Below are 26,137 nucleotides of genomic sequence, written 5' to 3' on the forward strand. Positions count from 1 at the left end.
TTCTATTTTTAGGTTTTAACGAACCTCCACACTGTTCTCTCTAGTGGCTGTATCAACTTACATTCCCACTGACAGAGCAAGAAGTTTCCCTTTTCTCCACAGCCTCGCCAGCATTTACTGTTTATAGATGTTTTGATGATGGCCAGTCTAACGCATGTAAGGTGATACCTCATTGTAGTTTTGATTTGCATTTCTCTAATGATTAGTGATGTTGAGCATCCTTTGATGTGTTTGTTGGCAATCTGTATATCTTCTTTGGAGAAATGTCTATTTAGGTCTTCTGCCCATTATTGGATTGGGTTGTTTGTTTTTTTGATATTGAGCTACATGAGCTGCTTATATATTTTGGAGATTAATCCTTTTTCAGTTGCTTCATTTGCAAATATATTCTCCTATTCTGAGGTTTGTCTTTTGGTTTTGTTTATGGTTTCCTTTGCTGTGCAAAAGTTTTAAGTTGCATTAGGTCCCATTTGTTTATTTTTGTTTTTATTTCCATTTCTCTAGGAGGTGGGTCAAAAAGGATCTTGCTGTGATTCACATCATAGAGTGTTCTGCCTGTTTTCCTCTAAGAGTTTTATAGTGTCTGGCCTTACATTTAGGTCTTTAATGCATTTGGAGTTTATTTTTGTGTATGGTGTTAGGGAGTATTCTAAATTCATTCTTTTACATGTAGCTGTCCAGTTTTCCCAGCACAAATTATTCAAGAGGCTGTCTTTTCTCCATTGTATACTCTTGCCTCCTTTATCAAAGATAAGGTGACCATATTTGTCTGGGTTTACCCCTGGGCTTTCTATCCTGTTCCATTGATCTATATTTCTGTTTTTGTGCCAGTACCATACTGTTTTGATTACTGTAGCTTTGTAGTATAGTCTAAAGTCAGGAAGCCTGATTCCTCCAGCTCCGTTTTTCTTTCTCATGATTGCTTTGGTTATTTGGGGGTTTTTGTGTTAACATATAAATTGTGAAATTTTTTGTTCTAGTTCTGTGAAAAATGCCATTGGTAGATTGATACGGATTGCATTGAATCTGTAGATTGCTTTGGGTAGTACAGTCATTTGCACAATGTTGATTCTTCCAATTCAAGAACATTGTATATCTCTCCATCTGTTTGTATCATCTTTAATTCCTTTATCAGTGTCTTATTGTTTTCTGCATACAGGTCTTTTGTATCCTTAGGTAGGTTTATTCCTAGGTATTTTATTCTTTCTGTTGAAATAGTAAACGGGAGTGTTTCCTTAATTTCTCTTTCAGATTTTTCATTATTAGTGTTTCAGAAGGCAAGAGATTTCTGTGCATTAATTTTGTATCCTGCTACATTATGAAATTCATTGATTAGCTCTAGTAGTTTTCTGGTAGCATCTTTAGGATTCTGTATGTATAGTATCATGTCATCTGCAAACAGTGACAATTTTACTTCTTTTCCAATTTAGATTCCTTTTATTTCTTTTTCATCTCTGATTACTGTGGCTAAAACTTCCAAAACTGTGTTGAATAATAGTGGTGAGAGTGGACAACATTGTCTTGTTCCTGATATTAGTGGACATGGTTTCAGTTTTTCACCACTGGAAACAATGTTGGCTGTGGGTTTGTCATATATGGCCTTTATTATGTTGAGGTAGGTTCCCTCTATGCCCACTTTCTGGAGAGTTTTTATCATAAATGCATGTTGAATTTTGTTGAAAGCTTTTTCTGCATCTATTGAGATGATCATATGGTGTTTATCCTTCAATTTGTTAGTATGGTGCATCACATTGATTGATTTGCATATACTAAAGAATCCTTTCATTCCTGGGATAAACTCCACTTGATCATGGTGTATGATCCTTTTAATGTGCTGTTGGATTCTGTTTGCTAGTATTTTGCTGAGGATTTTTGCATGTTTGTTCATCAGTGATATTGGCCTGTTGTTTTCTTTTTTTTGTGATATCTTTGTCTGGTTTTGGTATCAGGGTGATGGTGCCTTCATAAAATGAATTTGGGAGTGCTCCTCCCTCTGCTATACTTTGGAACAGTTTGAGAAGGATAAGTGTTAGCTCTTCTCTAAATGTTTGATAGAATTTGCCTGTGAAACCATCTGGTCCTGGGCTTTTATTTGCTGGAAGATTTTTAATCACAGTTTCAATTTCAGTGCTTTTGATTGGACTGTTTATATTTTCTATTTCTTCCTGTTTCAGTCTCGGAAGGTTGTGCTTTTCTATGAATGTGTCTATTTCTTCCAGGGTGTCCATTTTATTGGCAAATAGTTGCTTGTAGTAATCTCTCATGATCCTTTGTATTTCTGCAGTGTCAGTTTTTACTTCTCCTTTTTCATTTCTAATTCTGTTGATTTGAGTCTTGTCCCTTTTTATTTTCATGAGTCTGGCTAATTGTTTATCAATTTTGTTTATCTTCTGAAAGAACCAGCTTTTAGTTTTATTGATCTTTTCTATCGTTTACTTCATTTCTTTTTCATTTTTTTCTGATCTGATATGTATAATACCTTTCTTTCTGCTTTGGGGGGGTTTTTGTTCTTTTTTGTCTAATTGCTTTAGGTGTAAGATTACATTGTTTATTTGAGATTTTTCTTGTTTGTTGAGGTAGGATTGTATTGCTATAAACCTCCCTCTTAGAACTGCTTTTGCTGCATCCCATAAGTTTTGAGTTGTCGTATTTTAATTGTCTTTTTTTTTCTAGGTCTTTTTTTATTTTCTCTTGATTTCTTCAGTGATCTTTTGGTTATTTAGTAGTGTATTGTTTAGCCTCCATATGTTTGTATTTTTTACAGCTTTTTTTCTGTAATTGATATCTAGTCTCATATTGTTGTTGGAAAAGATACTTGACACTATTTCAGTTTTCTTAAATTTACCAAGGCTTGATTTGTGATCCAAGATATGGTCTATCCTCGAGAATGTTCCATGAGCACTTGAGACGAAAGTGTATTCTATTGTTTTGGGATGGAATGTCCTGTAAATATCAATTAAGTCCATCTTGTTTAATGTATCATTTAAAGCTTGTGTTTCCTTATTTATTTTCATTTTGGTTGATCTGTCCATTGGTGAAAGTGGGCAGTTAAAGTCCCCTACAATTATTGCGTTACTGTTGATTTCCCCTTTTATGGCTGTTAGTATTTGACTTATGTATTGCAGTGCTGCTATGTTGGATGCATAAATATTCACAATTGCTATATCTTCTTCTTGGATTGATGTCTTGATCATTATGTAGTGTCCTTCTTTGTCTCTTGTAATAGTCTTCATTTTACAGTCTATTTTGTCTGATATGAGAATTGCTACTCCAGCTTTCTTTTGATTTCCATTTACATGGAATATCTTTTTCCATCCCCTCACTTTCAGTCTGTATGTGTCCCTAGGTCCTAAGTGAGTAGGCTTGTAGACAGTATATATACGGGTCTTGCTTTTGTATCCAATCAGCCAGTCTGTGTCTTTTGGTTGAAGCATTTCATCCATTTACATTTAAGGTAATTATTGATATGTATGTTCCTATTACCATTTTCTCAATTGTTTTTGGTTTGTTATTGTAGGTCTTTTCCTTCTCTTGTGTTTCCTGCCTAGAGAAGTTCCTTTAGCATTTGTTTTAAAGCTGGTTTTGTGGTGCTGAATTCTCTTAGCTTTTGTTTTTCTGTAAAGATTTTAATTTCTCCATGAAATCTGAATGAGATCCTTGTTGGGTAGAGTAATCTTGGTGGTAGGTTTTCCCTTTCATCACTTTAAATATGTCCTGCTACTCCCTTCTGCCTTGCAGATTTTGTGCTGAAAGATCAGTTGATAACCTTATGGGGATTCCCTTGTATGTTATTTTTTGCTTTTCCCTTGCCTTGCTGCTTTTAATATTTTTTCTTTGTATTTAATTTTCGATAGTTTGATTAATATGTGTCTTGGTGTGTTTCTCCTTGGATTTATCCTGTATTGGACTCTCTGCACTTCCTGGACTTGATTGACTATTTCCTTTCCCATATTAGGGAAGTTTTCAACTATAATCTTTTCAAATATTTTTTCATTCCCTTTCTTTTTCTCTTCTTCTTCTGGGATGCCTATAGTTCAAATGTTGATATGCTTAATATTGTCCCAGAGGTCTCTGAGACTGTCCCCCATTCTTTTTTCTTTATTCTTCTCTGCAGTAGTTATTTCCACTATTTTATCTTCCAGTTCACTTACCCATTCTTCTGCCTCCGTTATTCTGCTATTGATTCCTCCTAGAGAATTTATAATTTCATTTATTGTGTTGTTCATCATTGTTTGTTTGTTTGCTCTTTAGTTCTTCTGGGTCCTTGTTAAACGTTTCTTGTATTTTCTCTATTGTATTTCCAAGATTTTGGATCATCTTTACAACCATTACTCTGAATTCTTTTTCAGGTAGACTGCCTACTTTCTCTTCATTTGTTTCGTCTGGTGGGTTTTTACTTTTCTCCTTAATCTGCTGCATATATCTCTGTCTTCTCATTTTGTTTAACTTACTGTGTTTGGGGTCTCTTTTCACAGGCTGCAGGTTCGTAGTTCCTGCTGTTTTTGGTGTCTGCCCCCAGTGGGTAAGTTTGGTTCAATGGGTTGTGTAGGCTTCCTGGTGGAGGGGATCGGTGCCTGTGTTCTGGTGGATGAGTCTGGCTCTTATCTTTCTGGTTGGCAGGACCGCATCCAGTGATATGTTTTGGGGTATCTGTGAACTTATTATGATTTTAGGCAGCCTCTCTGCTAATGGGTGGGGTTGTGTTCCTGTCTTGCTAGTTGTGTGGCATGGGGTGTCCAACACTGGAGCTTGCTGGTCGTTGAGTGGACCTGGATCTTAGCATTGAGACAGAGATCTCTGGACATGCTCTCACTGATTAATATTACATGAGGCCAGGAGGTCTCTTGTGTCCAATGTCCTGATCTCAGCTCTCCCACCTCAGAGGCTCTGGCCTGACACCCGGCCAGAGCTCCAAGACCCTTTCAGCCACACTCCTTGTGTTTCCACTTTCCTGTCAGAGGCTCCCAGCTGTGCTTCTTGACAGCAGCTCTTGCCCAAGGCATCTCCCATTGAGAAAGACTAGTTCTGTGTTCATCTCCAGTCTCTGAGGAAATATCAACAATTTAGAAAACCAGCCCAAGTCCTGCCTTAAATACACACTGCCTTCAATCAAGAGGGAAGATTACAGAGACCACACAACAGTTTTCAATCCTAGATGATCACTGGAGAACCAAACTTTTGGCTTGATTTATTTATTTAATTTGACTGTCCATCCTTGACTCTCTTCCCATATGGAATGGATCTTGATCTTATATATCCTTTTCTTAATCCTCCTTGGAAATATTAAAAAGAGAGTAACGTATCACTTCATTTCCAGCATAGAGTTCACTGTCAAAAATCAGCGGTTCACACATCAGAAATCTGACCTTGCCAAAACCTTTGTGCAGTTTACCACAGAGTACTCTTACATTTATTATTTGTAGATTTTTTGATGATAGCCATTCTGGCCATTGTGAAGTAATACCTCATTGTGTTTTTTATTTAAAAATGCAACTGATTTTTGAGTGTTGATTTTTGTATACTACAACTTTGCTGAATTTGTTTATTAGCTCTAACAAGTATTTTTGTAGAATCTTTAGGATTTTCTAAATATAAGATCATGTCTGGAAATGGAGATAATTTTATTTCTTCTTTTCCTATTTGTATGCTTTTTATTTCTTTTTCTTATCTAATTGCTCTGGCTAGAATGTCCAGTACTATGTTGAATCTTTGCCTTGTTCCTGACTCTAGAGGAAAAGCTTTCAGTCTTTCCATGTTGAATAAGATGTTAGCTGTGGGCTTTTCTAATATGGCTTTTATTATGTTGAAGTAGTTTCCTTCTATTCCTAGCTTGTTTAATGTTTTTATCATGAAATGGTGTTGAATTATGTCAAATATTTTTTTCTGCACTGATTGAGACAATCAAGTTTTTATCATTGTGGTACATTACACTGATTTAGTTTTGTATGTTGAACTATCCTTGTTTCCAGATATAAATGATGTATGATCATGATGTATGATTCTTTTAATATGCTGTTGAATTTTGTTTGCTACTATTGTGTTTAGGATTTTTGCATTACTGTTCATCAGGGATATTGATCTGTAGTGGTTTCTGTTGTCATTGTCGTTGTTGTTGTGTCTTTGTCTGGTTTTGGTATCTGGTAATTTTGGCTTCATTGAACACTCAGAGGGAATGTTCCATCCTCTTTTATTCTCTGGAACAATTTGAGAAGGATTAGTATTATTTCTTCTTTAAATCATTGGTAGAATTCTCCAGTTAAGCCATCTTGTCCTGGGCTTCTCTTTGTTGAGATGTTTTTGATTACTGCTTTAAAGAACTGTTTGTATTCAATGTAGTTACAGGTTTGTTCAGATTTATTATTTCTTCATGATTCAGTCTTTGTAGGTTGTATGTTTCTAGGGATTTATTTATTTCTTCTAGGTTGTCCAACTTGTTGATTGATGATTGTTCATAGCAGTCTCATAATCTTTTTTATTTCTGTAACATCAGTTGTAGTGTCCTCTCTTTCCTTTCTAACTTCATTTGATTCTTCTTTTTTTCTTAGTCTAGCTAAGCATTTGTCAACTTTTTTGATCTTTTCAAAAAAAATCAGCTCTTGCTTTTGTTGATTTTTTCTCTATTGTTTTCCTTTTTCCTCTTTCATTTATCTCTTCTCTAGTCTTTATGCTTTTCTTTCTTCTACTGACTTTTGGTTTAATTTGTTGTTTTGAGAACTTTCTTCTTTTTTTAGTGTAAGTATTTACCACAATAAACTTCTCTCTTAGTACTACTTTCACTGCATTGCATAAGTTTTGATATATAGTGGTTTCTGTTTCACTTGTCTCCAAATATTTTCTAAATCCCCTTGTGATTTCTTCTTTGATCCAGTGATTGTTTAAGAGTCCATTGTTTAAACTACAATGAGATATCATCTCACACCAGTCAGAATGGCCATCATCAAAAAATCTAGAAACAATAAATGCTGGAGAGGGTGTAGAGAAAAGGGAACACTCTTGCACTGTTGGTGGGAATGTAAATTGATACAGCCACTATGGAGAACAGTATGGAGGTTCCTTAAAAAACTAAAAATAGAACTACCATATGACTCAGCAATCCCACTACTGGGCATATACCCTGAGAAAACCATAATTCAAGAAGAGTCATGTACCAAAATGTTCATTGCAGCTTTATTTACAATAACCAGGACATGGAAGGAACCTAAGTGTCCATCAACAGATGAATGGATAAAAAAGATGTGGCACATATATACAGTGGAATATTACTCAGCCTTAGAAAGGAATGAAACTGAGTTATTTGTAGTGAGGTGGATGGACCTAGAGACTGTCATACAGAGTGAAGTAAGTCAGAAAGAGAAAAACAAATACCATATGCTAACATATATATGGAATCTAAAAAAAAAAAAAAAGAAAGAAAGAAAATGGTCAGAAGAACCTAGGGGCAAGATGGGAATAAAGATGCAGACCTACAAGAAAATGGACTTGAGGATACGGGAAGGGGGAAGGTTAAGCTGGGACAAAGTGAGAGAGTGGCATGGACATATATACACTGCCAAACATAAAATAGATAGCTAGTGGGAAGCAGCTGCATAGCACAGGGAGATCAGCTCAGTGCTTTGTGACCACCTAGAGGGGTGGGATAGGGAGAGTGGGAGGGAGGGAGATGCAAGAGGGAAGAGATATGGGAACATATATATATGTATAACTGATTCACTTTGTTATAAAGCAGAAAGTGACACACCATTGTAAAGCAATTATACTCTAATAAAGATGTTTAAAAAAAAGGAAAAGAGTCCACTGTTTAATTTCCATGTATTTATGAATTTTCCTGTTTTCCTTTTGTTATTGATTTCTAGTTTTATTCCTTGTACATACATGAGCTTTTGAAAGAAACTTGATAATACCAGTAAAAAACATCTTTACATTTCAAATGGCTTGCTCAAGTCTTGTAATTACATAAGCAACATAGTCAATATCTGCAATAATCTGAGGCTATCACTTCAAGGTCAAAGCATTATGAACTATATAGATACCAGGATTTCTTTAAAAGACTGAACCAGAAGAAAATGGTTTAAAAGTCAAGAGTTTGACACTTAGCAACATTTAATAATTTTTTTACTCACTGTAAAAAACTACAATATATCATAGGCCTTATTATTAAAAACACATTCAAATACTACAACAAAACGTTAAAAAATAGTCTCCAGAAACAAATGAAAGTACATATTGTGCTGTCAGTACAGTGCCACTAGCCACATGTGGCTACTGAACACAAATGTGATAAGTGCAACCAAGGAAATGATTTTTAATTTAATTTAATTTTAATTTAAACAGCCACATGTGACTAATGGCTATAATATTGTACAGTTCAGCTTTAGAACAAGTGAAGTAATAGACCCTCATTTTTCAATGCTGATTGATCACCTTCAAATTAGAGAATTCAATTTGTTGAGGAGAGAGATGGGGTAGAAGACATGCTGTGGAATGACACAGACACACTTCAGTGCAATCAGAGAAGAGTAATGGTAACAAAACTGGAAACTCTAGCAACTCAGAACTAGGTGAAATGAACTTAAGGTAACTTTGGTGGGACAATGATAAGTCACATAAGCATCTAAGAGTGTAATGATTGGAAGAACGATTAGGTTTATTTTGAAAGTTTCCTATGCGAAGAGTTAGAACCAAAAGAAAAGATTTCTAATGTGTGTTCCCTTATTTAGAGGAGTCTGGTCCTAAGCTGTATGGATTGACCTTTATACTGATGTTACAGTACTATAATTTCACTTCCTCTCCCTAAGAAACACAGTCCAAACAAAGAAATCACCCTGGAGTAACAATATTTCCACTCTTGTGACCTCAAGTATATTAATAGAAATGGAGGATACTTTTATTCTGAGAGGACAGTTTAGAGACAAAGCTTATAACGTCATTTGAGGTCCTCTGGAGGGGATCTCATCCCATACTTTTAAGGTCAGCAAGAACCAGGGTTGTAGGGTCTGTATATTGACATAATACTAGTTGGTTTGTCTCAATGAGTTTGTGGGTTTGGACTGTGATCCCTGATTCTTACTGAAATCTAGAGAACAACTGTTTACCAAATTTCAAATAATTATCTTAAGCACAAAGACTACTATTAAGATTTCACTAAGTTTTCTCCTACATTTCACATTTTCTCTAAACTTGAATCATTTAGACTGCTCCTTTCCAGGCCTTACATTTCTAAAAATCAAACTATGAATGATGATGTTCTGCTGTTCTGTCATCATACTCAGCACTGGAAACAATCTTTCAAATTTGGTTTCCTCTTCATAGCAGCATTATTCACAATATCCAAAAGATTGAAATAACCCAAGTGTCCATCAACAGATGAATGGATAAACAAAATGTGATATATACATAATGCAATGGAATATTATTCAGCTTTAAAAAAGGAAGGGAATTCTGACATATGCTACAACATGGATGAACCTTAAAGACATTACACTAAGTGGAATAAGCCAGTACGAAGGACAAATACTATACAATTCCACTTATATGAGCTACCTAGAATGGTTTAATTCATAAAGACAGAAAGTAGAATGGTGGTTGCCTGGGGGGAGGGGAATTATTGTTTAATGGATACGAAGTTTCTGTTTGGGATGATGAAAAATTCTGGGGATAGATCAAGATGGTGGTTGCACAATATTGTGAATGTCATTAATGCCACTGAATTGTACACTTAAAATGGTTTAAATGGTAATTTTTAAGTTACATATATTTTAACAGTAATTATTTTTATTTTGTTTCCTCCTACCTTGGATTTCATTAAACTATCCTTGCAGTGTAAGTGAGGTCATCTATAGAGAATGGCTGGTACTGGCTTTTTTTTTGTATTTTTCCTCTAGCAAATGTAGTTTAAGAACATGTTAATCTGATTTCCAATCACATAGTCAGGTAGATGAGCATTATCAGTGTTATATGCCATAGTCATGTCCCAGGCATGAGATCCACAAAAATATCCCTCATGATAAGATTCTGAACGTAACCATGAAAGTCACTAAACATCTCTGCATTTTGAGACATCCCCCTGGTGTTTTCAGTTTTCAGGATCATCTTGATCTCTGGGCTTCGCAAAAATAGATGTTCAATGGCCTTTTGAACATTGATGGCCCTACGGATAAAGATTTTGATGGGGAGGGGTCTGAAGTGCTGACCAGAGTGATGACAATGGCTGTGTCATTGTCTCCTGCTACCCGGGCAAATTCCCATGGGATATAATTTTCGTCCTTCACTGAGAACAGATTTTTGGTAATAAATGGATGACCATGTTTTTTCCACTGAATCAAAATATGTCTTTCAGCATCCAGAAGCACATGTGTTTTAAAGATCCCAGCTCCATGATGATCAAAACATTTTAAGGCTGATGGGAAAAAAAATCAATAAATCTTTTAACAAAAGGAAAATAATGATATAATTTTTAAATGCACATATTTGTAAAATTCTAGCTAAGATCACTTCTAACTCTAAGAGCATTGCTGGCCTGTGGGAGGAAGGGAACTTTAACAGATGCTTTAAAATCTTAACAGAATTTTGAACTTATTATCAGCATAGAGAAAGAGGAAGAAAATGTTAATATTTGTGAATGAAGAAAATAAAATTTAACTTTTTATTAAAAGCCCAAATCCAAATATTTGGCAAATTTTAAAAAATAATAAACGTCAGAAAAGGGAAGCAAAGAATTCTACTATAAAAATAACCTCTGAAGGCAACTATAGTTTCAAAATAAAAATAAAATTCATACTTTTTACCACTTTTTGTAAGTAGTGAATCCACTGATGCAGTGTTGAATCTCCCATGAGGTAAATAAGTTTTCTCTTCAAGCAGTCATTTATATTTTTTGTTTCATTTAACGATCTGTTTGCAAAATGCTGCAATCCACCTTCTTTTCACAGTATAACCGCTGGGAAAAGGAGTCTTCATGCCAAGCTGACATTTTGTTTCTATGTTCTCACTCTCTGGCAATAAAAATTCCCACAGTCAGCAACTTTTATTATCACAAGTTATTTCAGAAACACTTTCCTCATTTTCTTCCTCTTTTCCCCCTTTTCCGTCCACCCTTCTCTGTCTCTGCCATCCTCTCTTCCCAAATATTTATTTAATAAGTTCATGTTAAGGGATTAGTTAAAAGTTCTCAATTTTGAATAATCCCAATAATGAATGGTATTTCCTAGACTGGGGTTAAATTTTTTTCTTTGTGCATTTGCAATGTTTCCCAGGGCTTCATCTTGTCCCTAATGTCACTCAGTTGTGAGACAGCTAGCCAAAATCAGGGGGAAATGTGTGGTGGCAAAAGAGCAGGACTCGGTAGCCCAGCTGAATATCATACCCATGACACTGGCCAGGGGGGACTGGACATCTTCTCCTCCTCATACTCCTTATCCATGGAGAAAACTTGAACACCTTTACAAAATGACTATTACACGTTGTTTATTTTGTATGTATCAGAACCATGTTTTCTAGTTAATAGGAAAACTCCTTCAATGTTTCTTTCTTGTGCCCAGAACTGAACTTAATATTCTGTGTGGTCTGATTAGTGCAGAAAAAGAGAGGAACATTATCTGCTTATTCTGAATATTCCACTTTGAGGTGGCCTAAGTTGAATTCACTGACTCGTATCAAGCTTTCCATCCATGTGTGACTCAGGCTATTTTTAATTTTGCCACTTTAAAAACACATCTTTTTGTCATCTACCTACATTGTTCAGATTTGGGGTATATGTTTAGGGACTTAAGTTTATCCATATTGAAGTATGTCAGGTTTATAAATGGCTCCAAAAATAAGTCTGGCACTGTCTTATAAGAAACTGCCTGACTTTACTAGAAATTACTGTCCAGGCAAGAGAGAAACCACAGGGGTGTTAAGAGGACTCAAGTGGCTTCAAGGGTCAAAGAACTTTCTTTGGTGTAACGGTTGGGTATGGACAATGGTTGCCATGGCAGAGAAGGGATCTGTCTTTCCCAAAGACACTGAACTTTAGGTCTGGGTTCCTGATCCATTTATATCTCCACAGGATTTAACAAACTTCTTTGCCTATAGTAGGTCCTCAATAAACATGTGCTAAATATATGAGAAAAGGGCAATGGATAAATGCATACCCCATTGACTGTTAAAACAGAAGTAATTTGATTTCTGAAGTTGACTTTACTTTCAGGATAGCAGAAACATCACTTTGATAAGTGAGATGGCTTTGTATTGACCACTGAAGTTTATGTGATAAAATTTAAAATATTCACAGGAATTGCTAGTTCATAGAACTTTAACTGAGATGGTTTAGGTGAAAGGAGATTTTCTAGCTCTGTAGTTCATTTGAGACATTTTCACCAGTATCCAATTATTGGCTTTTCAGGAACAAATCCCAAATTGAAATACAAGTACAAATAACCTGTACATTTTGAGAGAAGGCAGCTGAAATGAAGGGTTACCTAGCCTTTTATATCTGACTCAAGATGAAAATTGGTTTAAATTGATATGGAAATATTTCCAAGAATGAAAACCCTTCTGCAAAACCCAAGATGATTAATACTATTTATCCCAGGAAATGAAAGATTGAAATGGTTAATGTTCAAGAAATATCTCTTAAAGTAAGAATGTCCTTTAAATGGATAAATTGTGAACGCAATAGACTTGTTACATGGCAAGACCTCGATGGAGGTAAAGTCCTTCATTATTTCAAGCCCCATGTTGGACCTTCAAGAAATGGGAAAGTAAAATAGCCTGATAGCTGTCCAGACATTAAAGTAAGAATGAATCATGGGGGACTTAGAGGGATCAAACCACTCTCAACTCTCTGCAAATACTTTTTTCTTTATTTTGATATATTTTAGATATTTTGCAGGAAATAGATGGGCCAGGATTCTATAAAACTGTTCTCCTACTGATGACAAGAATGCAGAGATCCAGAGAGTCACTCACCTTCTTTGTGCAATTAATCAAATATATATCTCTTTGATTTTACCTTCCAAATGATTTTCTACCACAAGCCACCCTTTCCACATCTACCACTCGTAGTAATCCAGTCCTTCATGGACATTTTCCTTGGCAGGTACTTCTCTAACTCAAGCGTGCCTCAAAATCATCTAGAGTGCTTGTTACAACTCAGATTGCTGGGTTTCATCTTCAGAGCTTCTGATTCGATAGTTCTGGGCACTTGAAGAGATATCTGTACTTCCATGGTCATATCAGCATTATTCACAATAACCATGATATGGGAACAACCTAAGTGTTTATCAGTGGATAAATGGGTACAGAAAAATATGGTTTATATGTACAATAGCCTTAAGGAAGGAAGTCCTGCCATTTGCAACAATATGGATGACCTCGGAGGACATTTTGCTAAGTGAAATAAGCCAGATATAGAAAGACAAATACTGCATGATCTCACTTTTATGTGGAATCTAAAAAATCTGAACTCAGAGAGTAAAATGGTGGTTGCCAAGAGTTGAGGGTTGGGGAAGTGGGGAGATGTTGGTTAAAGGGTACAAATTTTCAGTTAGAAGATGACTAAGTTCTGGGGATCTAACGTACACCATGGTGAGTATAGTTAATAATAATGTATTGTATGTTTGAAATCTGCTAAGAAAGTAGATATTAAGGGTTCTCACCACACACAAAAGAATGCAAATTATGTGAGGTGATGGATATGTTAATCAGCTTGATTTTAGTAATTGTTCTACAACGTATACATGTATCAAAACAGCATGTTGTACACCTTCAATATATACAATTTTTATTTGTCAATCATACCTCAATAAAGCTAGAAAAAATTAGTTCTGGGGCGGGGGTCCACAAATTTGGGTTTCCAACAAACTCTCAAGTGATGCTGAGGCTGCTGATACAAGGACATTACTTTGAGAACTATGTCCTAGATTGTTATAATATTGTCTTTCTGCCCCTTTGGGTTATCCACCTAAATACATCCTCTGTGCTGCCTGTTTTACTCCCCTACACCAAATCTTTCCATGACTTTCCATCATCAACCTGCAGGATAAGGACCAAGTTCCTCAAATGGCATAACACTTCCTACGAGTATCTACTTCTCCAGCCTCTCCTCCCTGCACTCTCCTCCTTCACAAATCCCCCCAGGAGTCTATTTTCTGTTCTCTGTTATCTCCTTGAGAGCTCACTGTGCCAGGGCCTTGAAATATTATAGTGAGTAAGTAAGTCAAATCTTATTCACTATAATATTTCAAGGCCCTGACACAGTGAGTTTCACCTCAAGGTATAGGTCTTACCAATTAAGATGGTCACTTTACTGATCAATCAAATTCATTTCATCAGAATGAAATACATCTGGGGGAAGGAAGGACTTCCAGGCCCAGAGCCACAGAGATCTCCAGGAGGGACAAAGGACACATTTTCAAAAATTGAGAGGGATTGCTGGAATCCCAGGAAAGGATTTTTTTAGGTCGAGTGAAAAATATTTTCTTTATCAAGGGCATCTGAGGGCTGGAGAGCAGAGAGGCTAGGGTATCTGGACAGTGATGGCTGCATAGAGTGATGGAGTGGGAGACTGTGCTTTAGCCTACTGACTTTAGAATAGGGGATAGCAGGATTCCAGTTCTGACTCTGCCACTTACTAGACGCTACCTACACTGGCCAAGCATAGTCGCTCCAGAGTATCTTACTGAGGCGCCTATCAGACCTCTCTTTGGCACAAATTAAAATTTGTCTCAGTGGGAAACTTGAACTTTAAAACTTGAAACATTGATTCTTCTACATCCATTCCAGGTAAGGTTGAAGCTGACAAAAGAGACCAATAGCCGGCTACCTCGTAAATTTGGTTACCAAAGCCAAACTTTGATGGGACCTTAAAATTAGGATTAAAAATATGTACTCATGGTATAAAGGCATTCATTTCAATGTGTCTGGTCTTAGTATTGAGTGTGCTTGTGTATCACATTTCAGAAGGGGGTCCATAGTATTAGAAACATAACAGAAACAGAAAGAATTGTCAACAACTTGTTGCCTGTGTGATGTGTTCTCATGTGATACCCCTTGTTTATTTTCCCATCATGATTTTCAATAAAACTCTTAAAATAAGAAGAAAAAATACTTTTTTAACTTTGAAGAAGTGAGTATCTGAGGAGGTAGATCTGATTCTGCAGCTAGGGTTGGGAGAGAGAACCCTGGTAGGAAAATGTATTTACTCTGTGACAAATGAAAGAGAAACAGGCTTAGTCCCTGGACTTGTGGGAAAGAAAGATGGCACAGAACCTGGTGTGGGCCTAAGAAGGGGCCCTAGAGCTTAGTGATAGAATGATCCGTGAGAGTTCTCAGATCCAGAGTCACCAATGAAGCCAATTGTTCCTTGTGTGGGCACTAAATCACCTTTGAGAAGATTGAGATATCTACTTACATGTATTGGGCAGTGCGAGGGTGGGCAGGGGGAACGGAGGCAGGGTAGAATAGATGGTTTGAATAGAGCAGCGGATCCAGGAAGTAAATGTGTCCTTTGGGAAGTAAAATGGAGTCAGGCAGATTATTGTCATGAGCATAGCTCACTTGAGAAGCATGATTAGACCCAAAATACAGATCTGAAGATCTGCCAGACCAGGGACTTAGCATTTGCTGAGAGCAGCCAGGTGAGTGTACAAGGAGAGCTCCTCCAACCCAAGCTGCAAGGAGGACCATCTCAAGAGGGAGCAGATGTGGCCAACAAGGAATATGGAATCAGCAAAGGTAGTCTCTGCCCATAGAGTTAAGATATGGTTCTGAGACCTTCAAGACATGAAGGTCTCTATCTTTGCAATTACTTAGGCCTTTATGTCTCCATGATTATGTCTCCTTTAGTTTTCAGTAAAATATTTATTTGAAAAAGTCTAGCCTCTTTTGGCTGAGCCATAGGATAAATGGATTTTTTCACACCTTGACCAGGAAAACAAAAAGAAGTAAAAGTGACCTAGGAGTGGAAAGGAAATCCTGTAGCCAGGTGAGTTCTGTTGTATCCTGCCCCCTCCCCTTGTGTCATCATAATGTTTGAATGGGATTTGAACTTGAATTTCCAGAATATTGTGATATCCAACTTGCTCTTCTCGAAAACCAAGGCCTTTCTACAGCAGCATTTACCAAATTATGGAACCACAATCCCTGAAAATGATCCATTAAATAGGTGGTCCAGGACTTCCATGGCAGTCCAGTGGTTAGGACTCTGTGCTCCCAATGCAGGGAGCACAGGTTTGATCCCTGGTTGGGGAACTAAGATCCCTCATGCTGCGTGGTGCGGCCAATAAATACATAAATAAATACGTGGTCCACAGTCAAGTAATTTTGGGAAATGTTTTGTGTTCCATCCCACTTGAAGGAATAGAGACTAAAGTTAATGGATACTCTAAGGCTCTGCCTACTCGCCTGACCTCCTTTCTCCCTCTCTCATTGCATTCCAGCCTCCCTGGTCCCCCTCATGGTTCCTGGAACATTCCAGCATGCCATTGCTTCAGGTTCTATTCCTCTTCCTGAAATAGTGTTTCCCCCCATAGTTCACAAGGCTCACTTCTTCACTTCATTCAGGTTACTGTTCAAGTGACCCATCCTCAGATTGGTTCTCAAGACAGGTCTTACCTGACCTCGCTTTTAAAATAACATTCACCATCACATTCAGATCTCTTATTCTGATGATTTTATGTTACAAATCTATTTGTTTATTGGTTTGTTGTCTTTCTACCAAACTACAATGTTAAATTCTCAACACCTAGAGCTGTGTCTGGAATATAGAATGTGCTATTTATAAATTGAATGAATGAATGGTGAAAAAAATGGTTACAGTTATTGCCTCACAGAGCTTACAATTTAACAGAGGGTATAAAATATATATCTGAAATTTAATAGTGTAATGAGTATTATGATTGGGGAAGAATAGAATGCAATGGAAGAGTATGGGACTAGCATTTTAACCAAACACAGAGGAAATGGTGTTTAGATGAAGGCTTGTGAAATGCCAGAGCTGAGAGACACCACAGTCCATTTGTGAAATTAAAGGAGTTCAATTTGACTGACAGAGAGCAAGGCAGCAGAAGATAAGGGGCTTCAGAGCTAGGTAAGTCCTTGTAAACATATTAAAGAGTTTGGATTTCATCCTTAGAGCAATGGGATCATATTAAGTGTTTTGAGCAAGGAAAAGTAAAACTTTGGTCTGGGTATGGAGTGGATAGGAAGGAAACAAGGCTGTGAGCAAGGAAACATCTCTGGAGATTGTTGTAATAATCTAATTGAGGTAGGATGATAGTTTATACAAGGATAGAGGCAACAGCAATAGAGTGAAATGGCTTGGTTCAGGAGATACTTGAGAGGCACAATTCACAGGATTTGGTGATTCATTTGCTGTAAAGGGTGAGGTAGACTAAATAATGATAGCATTCTTTCCCCTTGGGTTTTTGTTTGTTTGGGTTTTTGTTGTTGTTGTTGTTCTTTTTTTTGTTTTTGCATAGCATCCATTAACACTCTATAGGATTGGTATTCCATGGAATACATTATAGAAAATACTTGTCTCCAGAATATTCCTGAATCTGGAAGTATTACAAACTCTGGAGAACTATAGACCCACATGAATTGCTTCATTGGTTGTAGTCCTTTTAGCAAATAGTTCAGGATGAATAAAACCACAGTTGTAGAGGTGACCTGTATGGGACCCTGTGAATATATTACCATCTGCACTGAATCTCTGATTATAACCTAGTCAACATAAGGGAGCTTGATTAAGAAAAGATATTAGGCAGTGTTGGTCTGAACCTAAGTCTCCCTCTTTGTATCGATGATTGTGTTTGAAGGCCCGTTTACCTGCGGAAAAGGATCCATTCTTTCTCTCTAAGATAGGAAATGTTTGCATTCCTGGTGGTCATGTGGGTCAGCGCCCCACAGGGAATACGTGGAGGCTTCACACAGTAGAAGTCTTCCTGGTCGCGATAGTGCAGGTACTTGCACAGTTCAGCACGCGAGTGTAGGGTCAGGCCACATTTAGGGAGGACCCGGGAGGTGCCACTGGCAAACTGGCCTGTGAAGATCACCCTGTCATAGCCTTGGTTCCTTGCCCTCCAGAGAGCCGACACCCCTTCACTGGGGAGGATGAGCAGGAGAGACAGAGACACCCGGCCCTCCCAGAACAGGGTGAAGCTGACAAGGTAGGTGCCATTGTTGAAGTCTGTCACCTTTCCCGAAGCACCTGCCTTCAGGGCTGGGGAGGACATCCTGGCCCTCAGGAGATCCCCGCCATATTCCTTCCTGCATCCCAAGTGGTCCCTCACCTCCAGCAGGACGTCTAGCTGATCCCCCCTGCAGTATGTGTCTTGAGGGCTGAGGAGGGTGGCTTTGCTGTGTGTGGTGCTGGTGGTGGAGCTCACGTGGGTGAAGGGTCTGGGTGGGATCAGCTGGTCTAGTTTCTCCATGATCCCCTTTATTCTCAGCTCAGTCTCTGTTGGTGAAAATTCTGGATCGGGTGGTGCTTCTGGGTAGAAGGACTTTCTGAAGGTGTTCCCATGATTCAGAGAGATAGGGTTTCTCAAACTGAACAAGAACTGAAGTACTATGAGAAAAGGGATATATTATCAGCAAATAATATGGCTTGTCTTTCAACATAAATTATTATGGTTTAGTTTACATACATTTCAGTAGATGCAATCACATATCAAAAATGGATTCTAACTAGTTTTCAGTTTTGGAATCACAGGATTAATTTCCATGAAATGTGACTTCCTGTGCTGCCAGCTGATGATTTCTTCTAGAAGCCATTGGCTTAAAAATTAAATATATAGAATAATTATATACTATTTAATGATTGGAGTTTTGTGTTTCCCTTCACCATCTCCTTATTTGGCCTATTTTTCTTTATGAAAATCATATAGCCATATTATAGGCAATATGGAAAACAGCATATTTTTTAAAATATGATCCTACCTAAGCCTTGCTATCTTTATAGTATTTTTTAATTATTATGTCCTTTCTTTTTCCTTCTATAAATATATTTTATCTAGCTGTAATCATACTAAAAATATAGTTCTAATACTTTTTTGCAGATAATACCATGGATTATAAATGTTTTAATATTGTTACATAATTTTCATGATCATTTTTAATGGTTATATGATACTCCATCAAGAGGATGTAAAATGGGTTGTGTGGCCAATGATATTGGACAATTGGATTATAGCTATTCATTTCCATTTTACATCACATTTGGATATTTTCCAACTTTTCATATACAGGATTACTTCCTTATGATGGATTCCTAGGGATGGAAGTACCAGATCATATATTATTGAATTAAGTTATCAATCAACCAAAGTATAAATATAAACATTTTTATTCTTCTTGACTGTCAAATACATTCTCAAGAGTTTATATTGCCACCAGCAATATGTAAGACTAGCTGTCATGCCACACCGGTGTCTCTTTTATCATTGCAGCAAAGTGTAAGAGTTATGTATAATGCTCCTTAACAAGAGTACTGAGAGACATATTTAGTCATATCAAAAGTTTGTTTAGCTGACAATGAATGCCATGAATTCACCTGGAAAATGAGGTAATTGGAGGAAATATTACTACCAGTTTAAGTCTGTTCAGGTCCCAGGAATCTCTCAAGCCCCATGGAAGTACATTTAGCCATGGCCTAAAATGACATAGGTGAAGCTAGAGTTGGAAACTACCCCTGTTTGTTTCTTAATTGGCTTGTTTGTGTTTTGCTTTGTTTTGCTTTTTAAGTCAACTGCTGTTTAATATTTATACGGAAAGGCTTGAAGCCCAGGTGTCTTATTTCCCCTGGCATAACTATAGTCAAAGATTTTTCTGGAACAAGATATTTCATTATGCCAAAACAATTATATAGCATCACATATATCAGATTTTAATAACTGGATCATTACCTGAATAAAAGAGTCATACAAAATCCATTTTCTGACTGAGGAGTTTGGATAGCTGTCTGCTCACCAAGAGAAAGGAGTTGGATATCTCAATTAAGTCTCCCTTACAAAATTCATCACTTTAAATACTGGTGGTTAAATTATAAAACATTGTCATTAAAACTATTTGCAAGGGCAGGACAGGAATAAAGAAGCAGTCATAGAGAATGGACTTGAGGACACGGGGACAGGGAAGGGTAAGCTGGGACAAAGTGAGAGAGTATCATTGACATATATACACTACCAAATGTAAAATAGATAGCTAGTGGGAAGCAGCCACATAGCTGAGGGAGATCAGCTTGGTGCTGACCACCTAGAGGGGTGGGATAGGGAGGGTGGGAGGGAGACGCAAGAGGGAGGAGATATGGGGATATATGTATATGTATAGCAGATTCACTTTGTTATAAAGCAGAAACTAACAAACCATTGTAAAGCAATTATACTCCAATAAAGATGTTAAAAAATAAAATAGGGGCTTCCCTGGTGGCGCAGTGGTTGAGAGTCCGCCTGCCGATGCAGGGGACACGGGTTCGTGACCCGGTCCGGGAAGATCCCACGTGCCGTGGAGCGGCTGGGCCCGTGAGCCATGGCCGCTGAGCCTGCGCGTCCGGAGCCTGTGCTCCGCAACGGGAGAGGCCACAACAGTGAGAGGCCCGCGTACCGCAAAAACAAAAACAAAAACAAACAAAAAAATAAAATAAATTATTTGCAAATGTGACAGGTGAAAATGGAGACTTACTATTGTTTTAAATTACATTTATTTTAATACTAGTGTGTTTCAACTTTATTTTCCCTCAAACACTGGTTTTACTAATATATCTCTTCTCTTCCATATGGTCTATTTCCTTTGTTTATTTTTTTATTTTGATTTCAATGTTTTTTAATTTCTCGGTTGACATCAGTTCTTTATATAACAAACATCTTAACATTTAGTCTCTCAATTTTGCAGAAAATATTTTATCATTCATATCTTGACATTTTTAGAAGTATTTAAATTTATAGTTAAACCACTGAAAAATTCCTTTGTGACATAATTCTACTGCTTCTAATCTTAGATTGTTCTCCATACTTTCATTATCTAAGTATTCAATTCTATTTTTTTAAACAAGAAAATGTTTATTTAGTGGATAAAAATATACTATCAGTAGAGCACAAAATTTTGAGAAAATATTTGAGAAATATTCTGAGAAAATATTTGTTCTATAGGAATTAGCAGTACTGGAAAATCATGAAAATACATCACTTCAAATTATAAACAAGTACATTTGTACTAAGTTTATCAGGTACAAAGTGAAGAGAAAAATCGACTATTTTATTAAGGAAAAATCTAGTCAGCCAAACTAGATCACTTAGACTACCCAAATTCATTCTAATTAGACTTAGTTAAATTAGCAGGATGATTACATGTTTTGAATTTATTTTTACACTTTATTACATTATTGTCATCCTTTTTTACTATCATGTATGATCATAATTTCACTATCTGGTAAATAATCGCTTCCAAAATTTTTTTTTCTCTTAAATAGAATAACAATTTTGTTACTTCTTGTTAAGATCATAGCACATTTAAATTAACAAATTAAACACCTAATGGTTTGGTCAATATCTACCCAGAAATTTCTTTTTTAAATAAATGGGTTGCCCGTGCACTTGATGAACTGGTTGACTTCAGGGCTGATGAAGCAGACGTGGTCAGAGCAGTCATGAAACTGACTGTTGGCAAAGTACTCAAAGGCAAACCCAATAATATGGTCACTGAGCCAGGTTGGAGGATCCAATAGTGAGACATCTGTTTGCCACAGCAGACTGTCCAGGTAACTGAAGACTACTGGAGCCATCTTGTACTGACTAGAGCTGCTCAGAAATTCCAGAAGCTGCCTCAGTCCTCACCACTCCAACCAGCATTCAGGCACCTCTGTGTTGGTCAGAAAGCTGGAAGTGGGTTTTAGGGTAAACAAGTCTAAAGGCTTAACTTTGAATTAGCCTGTGTACATGAATTTATGCTTCATTCTTTGTTTTTCCTCATACCTTTCAATGTGTGTGCATAAACCAAATGAACTAAATGCTTTAAAATATTTGGAAAGTTAACCAGAAAGCACACTTGTAATGTATTCAAACAGTTGTGATCATACATATATATCAAAAGTATTAAATAAGTAGATTTAGATAAAGAACAGTCAAGTTACCTGTGAAATTATTAAGAGAGTTCTACCCCCTAACATGAAATCATGCCATATTACTATTGGCTTTCTACTCCTGACTATACATTTTCAGTTTTACTCCTTTATTTTCTCTCCTCTCCTTTCTTCTCCTTTCCCCTCCCTTCCCCTCCTCTTTTTCCCCTCCGTTGCTCCCTCCCTCCTTCATTTCTCTTTTTTCCTTCCCTCCCTCTCTTCTTCCATAAAATATGTAGTGAATCCATGCTCTGTACCCTGTATTGTGTTAGCTGTGGAGACATGTGGAGACAAAAGCAAGACACACCCAATCTCCCCTTAACAACAATTTTATATTTTAAGTTGGAAGACTTAGATGGAAATTGGGAAACAAAATGAAAAACTACAGATTATTAACAATAATGGTTAGTAAATGTTTTCTATGCGTCGATGCTGTTCTAACAATTTTAATTGTATTTTCTAATTTATCCTCACAACAACCCTATGAAACTAGTAGAACTGTTTCCCCTCTTCTACAGAAAGTGAAACTGAGGCCCTGAGAAAGTTAAATAACTTGGCCAGGGATGCAGAGCTAGTAAGTGGTGGGAAGTGTGATTCAAAAGCAGGGAGGTGGGCTCCAGAACCTGTAGTCTTAACCACTAAATTGTACTACACACTAGAGAAGTTCTTTGGTTGACAAGAAGGGAATAAATTAAACAGCTTAGCTGGTTTATTTTGACCATAAATTTTTAATATATATGTATTGTGTGCCTTTTATGTAAGTATAATTTTGATGTAGTTTAGCAGTGAACCTTTCATCTTGATGTGGTTACTATGGGTTGTTTTACTAAGTTTTAGTTCATATTTATCTTTTAACGTATGGAATCCAGTTCTGCTTGAAAATATGCTCCAAATTTTGACTGCAGGACTAGAAGGTGTTTTGGCTACAAAGTAGATTGATCAAATAAACCTTCCAAATAAATGGCTTTTCAGATGGGTTTGGCAAAGGATATGTGTGTAGTAAAGATAAATTTCATGTTTAAGCAATGGTAGACTGTTCCCTTGGGAAAAGATGGTTAGTATTGCACAACTAGCATTTCCCACGGCAATTTTGAGATAAATAAGGGAATCTTTCAGTGTGGGAATTGATGTACTATCTACAGCTACAGCCTTATCTAAAAGCTCATATTTCAGATTCTACAGATAGATGCTTCAGTTTCTGTGTGTGTGTGTGTGTGTGTATTATATATGTATCAAATGGTTTCTAATTTTTTTTAACATGAAAATGTGCCAAATAATCCTAGAGGGGAAAAAAAGGGTTCTTTGTATATTTTGGATAACATTTCTTTGTCAGATGTATCTTTTGCAAATACTTTCTCTGTCTGCAGCTTTTCTTCTCATTCTCTTGCCTTTCATAGAGCACAAGTTTTTAATTTTAAAGATGTCCAGATAATGAATTATTTCCTTCATGGATTGTGCCTTTGGTATGATATCTAAAAAGTCATCTCCATACCCAAGGTCAGTTAGATTTTCTCCTTTGTTATCTCCTAGAAGTTTTATAGTTTTATAGTTTTGCATTTTACATTTAGGTCTATAATTCATTTTTAGTTAATTTTTGGAAAGGGTGTAAGCTCTGTGTCTAGATTTATTTATTTATTTTGTATGGATGGATGACCAGTTGTTCCAGTACCAGTTATTGAAAAGACTGTCTTTGCTCCATTGTCAAGCATCAGTTGACTTTATTTATGTGGCTCTGTTTCTGGAGTCTCTTTTCTGTTCCCTTGACTTGTTCATCATTCTTTCACCAATAATATCATACTGCCTTGATTACTGTAGCTTTATAGTAATTCTTGAAGTCAGGTAGTGTCAGTCCTCTGACTCTGTTCATTAATACTGATTTGCCTACCCTGGGGGTTTTGCCTCTCCATAAAAACTTTAGAATCAGTTTTTCATATTTTATATGACTGGATTTTGTCATTCTTTTGTCTATCTAGATTCAATCAAGTGGATAGAAAAATCTATTCTTCTGGTTCTTATGGTAAAGATACTCTTTGCCCTCTTTACTGATCTTAATAATAATTTTAATTTAACTAATTATTTCTTTTTTTTTTTTTTTTTTGTGGTACACGGGCCTCTCACTATTGTGGCCTCTCCCATTGCGGAGCACAGGCTCCGGATGTGCAGGCTCAGTGGCCATGGCTCACAGGCCCAGCCACCCTGTGGCATGTGGGATCTTCCCAGACCGGGGCACAAACCCGTGTCCCCTGCATCGGCAGGTGGATTCTCAACCACTGTGCCACCGGGGAAGCCCTTAACTAATTATTTCTGATTAATTATAAAAGGAAGTACACAATTATTATTTGCAGCTGATATGATTATATACCCATAAAAACCAATCTAATGAAAGGAACAAATGTGTAAACTTATTATTACAAAAAGTAAATAATTTGAAAGATATATAAGTAGAACTCCATGGCATCTAAAAGAGATTGCTGCAAACTTGGCCTCAGATGGTTAAAAATGGCTTCATGAGGGGAAAATGGGAATTACTGTTTGGTGGTCACAGAGTTTCTATTTGGAGCAATGAAAACGTTTTGGAAATAGATAGTGGTGATTATAAATGTTATTAATGCCATTGTATTATACACTTTAAAATGGTGAAAATGTTAAAGTTTTTTGTCATATTTAACCACAAATTTTACAATTAATAATGTAATGTACCCAAAATCATTGAATTATATACTTTAAATAGGTGAATAGTATGTTATGTAAGTTATATCTCAATAAAGCTTTTTTTTCCTGAAAGAATTGCTTCACGGGGACTTCCCTGGTGGCGCAGTGGTTAAGAATCCACCTGCCAGTGCAGAGTACACGGGTTCGAGCCCTGGTTTGGGAAGATCCCACATGCCGCAGAGCAACTAAGCCCATGCGCCACAACTACTGAGCCTGCACTCTAGAGCCCGTGAGCCACAACTACGGAGACCACGTGACACAACTACTGAAGCCTGCACTCCTAGAGCCAGTGCTCTACAACAAGAGAAGCCACCACAATAAGAAGCCCACGCACCGCAATGAAGAGTAGCCCTCGCTCGCCACAACTAGAGAAAGCCCATGCACAGCAATGAAGACCCAACACAGCCATAAATAAATAAATAAATAAATTTTAAAAAAAGAATTGCTTCATGGAGCTGATGACATTTGATTCTCAAAAGATGAGAGGAAGATTACCAGATAGAGAAGAGGAGGATTTTTAGGCAGAGCTCTTCTTGGCACTGAGATTTTTTTCCTTTCAGAAGAAAAACTTTATCTTTACTACATATCTGTAAACTGTGGCCATATGTCCAGGACCATTATCCTTCCATCAAGAACAATTCTTTGAGTCAAGAAAGCAATTAATGTCAAAAAGAAAAGAAAAAAGAGCAAAAAGTCTAACCTAAATATTTAAAGGGCTTGGAGAAGCTCTGAGGAACAAACTAATAAGCAGAATCAGCCATCCTGGTTTCCTTCTTTCTGACAATGGTTTTCATTAATTATAGCTACGCAATTCTGCTTCCTGATTTCTTTATAAAAACAAATATCCTAAAGTTCTTATAAAGATCCCAATAACAACCAAATTAAAGAAGAGTCTAGGCTAACAGATGATAAAGACATTGTGGAAGATTTTGAAGAAATTATTCTTGACATGGGACTTCCAGAGCGGAGTTTTCATCTGATTACTCAGGGCTAAGGTGTGTTTATTCTTGGTTTTATTAGGATTCTTTTTTTCAGGATTCATTTCCCAACACTGGGTGCTTAATGATTGAGGAGACAAACTCTGAAGCTAAAGAGGTGGGGATCTTCTCCGCTAGCCAGAGGTCATGCCTGAGTCACTGGAATCCAGGCTTAGTATTATTCTGAGAGTGAGGTTGCTGAGGACTAAAGATAGATAGCTTAATAAGACATCAGATATTCCTAGAAAATAAAAACGTCTCCTTCAACCCTGATACAGTGATTACATATCACCGTAAAAAGAGCAGTAAGTTTTGGGCTTCCCTGGTGGCGCAGTGATTGAGAGTCCGCCTG

General features: G+C 36.9%; 1 protein-coding gene across 1 annotated transcript in view; it reads right to left on the bottom strand.

The window, feature by feature from the left end:
- Positions 1-9,877: 9,877 nt before the first annotated feature.
- LOC308620045 (NXPE family member 2-like) overlaps positions 9,878-26,137 on the bottom strand; it is a gene marked incomplete at both ends in the record, with an annotated part of 52,920 nt that continues 36,660 nt past the window's right edge. Inside the window, 7 exon segments of the mRNA XM_081239393.1 lie at positions 9,878-9,978; positions 9,981-10,193; positions 10,196-10,396; positions 10,778-10,887; positions 10,889-10,989; positions 12,669-12,723; positions 17,809-18,542. Coding sequence (XP_081095519.1) covers positions 9,878-9,978; positions 9,981-10,193; positions 10,196-10,396; positions 10,778-10,887; positions 10,889-10,989; positions 12,669-12,723; positions 17,809-18,542 — 1,515 coding nt within the window.

Source organism: Mesoplodon bidens (assembly GCF_964165515.1).
Source record: "Mesoplodon bidens genome assembly, chromosome: 7".
Taxonomy (NCBI): domain Eukaryota; kingdom Metazoa; phylum Chordata; class Mammalia; order Artiodactyla; family Ziphiidae; genus Mesoplodon; species Mesoplodon bidens.